Raw genomic sequence first — 4170 nt, 5'->3', positions numbered from 1 at the left:
AAAGATATATGTTGTATATGTCTCAGAAGAAGTAAGGGGTACTTTTTATTTAATATGGCAAAAGTTACATATGGCTTTTCTAATAAAATATTCTTATTGGTTGAGCAGATAAACTCCTCAAAAGATAACCAAGTATGGTTTTATTGGTCCAACAGTGCATTTAACCTTCCTAATTTGGTCAAACCAATTCAATCAGGTTTCATAAAAATATGTACCAAAAACTCCATATGGGTCCTGGGTTTAGGAGTCCAAGTAACTCTACCCTAAATCTAAATGTATGTTATAACTTCCTGCTACCCCCAGAATGTGGTAATAAGTTTTGATTTTCATATGTTGTTACATGTATATTCCATTTTTCTAATAAAGTTGTCTTTTCCCAATCTCTTTCAGTTAAAGCTGTAAGGAAGGGGAAAAAAACCCAACGTTACAAGCAAAAGAAGAAATGAATCATTTATGGAAGAAAAAAAGTCAAACGTCTGATTAGAGAGGAGAACTACTACGGCTCTTTCCATTATGAACTCTTCAGTTGCAGAAGCTTCTTACCTTTAGCGTAGAACTGCCTGCAGTCACCACAGAGATTCCTGAAGAAGTCAGTGGGGCGAGGGAGTGTCTATTTCCACTTGCCTTCATGTTGGGTTCCAGATGTGTCCTGTGAAAGCATTTACTTTGAATGGAAGTTGCACTTGCCCATTGAAAATGAGACACTTCCAATTGAACTTGCTTCTCATCTGTATGGCAACCACCACTGCAATTCTTGTTGTGCCATGGAAGGTCAAATGTCCATTGCAGTGTGTCTGCCAGATCAGACCATGGTATACCCCCAGATCTGTGTACAGGGAAGCCGCCACAGTTGACTGCAATGATTTGTTTATCTCCACAGTGCCTGAAAGATTGCCAGAGGGGACACAGATTCTTCTCTTGCAAAGCAACAATATTGTCAAGGTCGAGCAGAGTGAACTGGAGTATCTGAAAAACCTGACAGAGGTAGATTTATCACAGAACAGTTTCTCAGACATTTTGGACTTTGGCCTGAAGAATATGCCTCAATTGCTGAGTCTTCACTTGGAAGAAAACCAGCTGGCTGAACTTCCCGATAACAGCTTCTCAAGCCTGGCTAATCTTCAGGAACTTTATCTTAATCACAATCAAATACGCAGGATTTCTCCCCAAGCCTTCTTAGGACTTGGAAATCTCCTTCGACTCCATCTCAACTCCAACTTCTTAAGGACAATTGACAGTCGCTGGTTCCAAGTACTACCCAGTCTGGAGATCTTAATGATTGGTGGCAACAAAGTAGATGCCATTCTGGATATGAACTTCAGGGCTTTATCAAACTTGAGAAGTTTGGTTCTGGCTGGAATGAACCTGAGAGAGATTTCAGATTATGCTCTTGTAGGCTTAAAAAATCTGGAGAGTCTGTCTTTTTATGATAACAATCTGATCAGTGTTCCCAAGCGAGCATTGCAGCAAGTTCCTGGGCTTAAGTTCTTGGATCTGAACAAAAATCCACTTCCGAGGATTAAGCAGAGTGACTTCACAAACATGCTACACCTCAAGGAATTAGGACTCAACAATATGGAAGAGCTGGTTTCTATTGACAAATTTGCATTGATCAACTTGCCTGAACTAACGAAACTGGACGTGACCAACAACCCTAAATTATCCTATATCCATCCCAGTGCTTTCCACCATCTCCCTCAGATGGAAACTCTCATGCTCAACAACAATGCTCTAAGTGCTTTGCATAAGCAAACACTAGAGTCCCTCCCCAGTCTGCAGGAGATAAGCATCCACAGCAATCCCCTCCACTGTGATTGTGTCATCCGCTGGGTCAATAGTACTGAGAACCATATACGCTTCATTGAGCCTCAATCCACATTATGTGCTGAACCTCCAGACCTAAAAGAAAACATATACGTGATGTCCCCTTCAGAGAAATGACTGACAGATGCTTACCCCTCATCTCTGACAAAAGCTTTCCTTCTCATTTAGATGTGGTAGATGGAGAAGACATCTCTCTTCATTGTAGGGCTTTAGCAGAACCAGAACCAGAGATCTACTGGGTTACACCATCAGGTCTTAAGCTGTTGCCATTCTCAGAAGATGGAAAGTATAAAGTGGACTCTGAGGGGACAATGGAGATTCGCAAGGTCACGGTACAAGAGGCAGGCCTCTATACATGTATGGCTCAAAATCTCATAGGTGCTGACACCAGAAGTATCAGTCTAATAGTAAATAGGTCTTTTCCCTTTAGTGAAGACATGCTAGAGCTGATCATTGAGGAAGTCCAGACTTACAATATCCTGGTTTCATGGAAACCTCATCTCAATACCATTTCATCTAATCTCACTTGGTCCAGTTTCAACCCCAACTTGGACTTAACAAATGTAGCCCGTATTCCAACAGGTACCCACATGTATAACATCACAAGATTGCACCATGATACAGAATATTGGGCCTGTCTTCATATAGCATTTGCAAAGTTGCAGACCAAGGTTGCCTGTGTCAATGCCAGGACTAAAGAGGCTCACTACCAATACTTGGAAAGCAGGCAGGGTGCCCTGATGGTATTGTTCCTCTGCATATTGGTGATGTCTATAAGCATCATAGGCAACTATGGTTTAAGGTTCTTTCAAATTTCAGTCTAGGAGCCAGGGAATCTGTATGCCATGGAAAGCAGCCTCATCTTCAGTTCATGTAGATATCCACTTTACAAACAGTGGGATCAAGGGAGAAAGGTGAACACTCCGGCCCATGGAGGTACAAGCATCATCGTTGGATCGTGAAGGCTGCAGGGTTTTTTTTTCCTCTGCAAGAAGGTGGAATAAAACATCTGGTGAATTCTTTAAAAAATTACCAAATACAGATTAAAAGAGAAAATACTGAAGTATGAAAACCATGAATATGGAAGATAGATAGGAAAAGTTGTCCCTTTTCCAGCCAAACCATGAGTTGCTTGGCCAATACATAGTATCTCTCAATCCAGATAAAGAATCTACTTTTATTGAAAGAAAAGTTGCTGAAAAGACAGGCAGACAACCTGAGTTGGAAAGCATCCAGCTTGAAATTCCAAACATCTCTGCCTCTTCCGGGCAGCTATGACTTCTCTGGCAGCCTGTTACCAATATACTTTGTGCTCAGCACATGTCTGCTCCCCTGGAAATACAAAAAGGCCTTTTCCTTTGGGGAGTACCTTTCTCTCTGCGTGGATATGTATCACCACAGAGAATCTTGACCAAATCCAACAAGTCTCTTGTGACCTGAAGAATTTGCCTCCTGCAGTACTTTTCCAAGGAAACAAATGTGATATGAAGAGAGGCGACTTTCTCTCAGGCTTGAGAATCAGGAAAAATGATACAATTGAAGGGTGGGGTGTGGGGGGGGGGGGTGAAACTTTAAATCCATTAACAATGTCAGTGAGCCAACATGGACTGGATTTCAATTCAAGAACTTAATTTCAATATTATTTTGTAACATTTTGTGAATAAGTTTGAAAACAAACGGAAGAGGGGATGAAGATTTTTTTGTAATATATATAGATATATAAATATAAATGGGGAGGAAGGGAGGGATGGAGGGGGCCTTTATATGTCAATCTACCATATGGAAGAGGCTTTATGCTAGGTCAGCATTGCTTCAGCTACAGGGTGGGCAGAATGATAAGGAGGGAGGGAATAACAGTTGATGTAAGACTGATTTCAAAGAATGAAAATCTCTTTGTTTTAAAGTGACTGATTTCCACGCGGCATAATTGAAAACATCCCTGGAGAAGACACAGGCTCAGTGGTTGAGAAAAAGAGGGAGGATGAATATTCCCTTTTCTAACTCTGTCATGATTTCTTTGTCTCTGATAAGCCAATTAAAATTGAAAAATAAAATATTTCTGAAGTTGTGTGCTTTCTCCAAAGCTCTTCCTAGATAACCCAAATCCAGCCGTAATTGGTGACGGCAGGGGAAGTAGAGTTGTAAGGGGACTTCTGCTGAGGGGAATGATTTGGATAGGGTGGCCTAACTTCTGTTTGCAAAAAAAAAAATCTCTTGCGTTTACCTCCACGCTGCAAAGTGTGGTGGTTCTATTCTTTTAGTCCTTCAGAATGTTATTACTAAATTGTTACTTTCGATCTGATGGATGAAGGCGTTCTTAAATACGCATAGAATAATCCCATTAGT

The 4170-nt window shown here is 41.0% G+C and overlaps 1 protein-coding gene across 1 annotated transcript; it reads left to right on the top strand.

Annotated features, from left to right (window-relative positions):
• Positions 1–630: 630 nt before the first annotated feature.
• LRRN2 (leucine rich repeat neuronal 2) lies at positions 631–2716 on the top strand. The gene is given in 2 exon segments (XM_032218497.1): positions 631–1900; positions 1903–2716. Coding segments are annotated over 2 exon segments (2004 nt in total). The 5' UTR covers positions 631–642; the 3' UTR covers positions 2649–2716.
• The last annotated feature ends 1454 nt before the right edge of the window (positions 2717–4170 follow it).

Source organism: Thamnophis elegans, chromosome 5, assembly GCF_009769535.1.
Source record: "Thamnophis elegans isolate rThaEle1 chromosome 5, rThaEle1.pri, whole genome shotgun sequence".
Lineage (NCBI taxonomy): Eukaryota > Metazoa > Chordata > Lepidosauria > Squamata > Colubridae > Thamnophis > Thamnophis elegans.
This window is presented reverse-complemented; position numbering and strand designations above follow the sequence as displayed.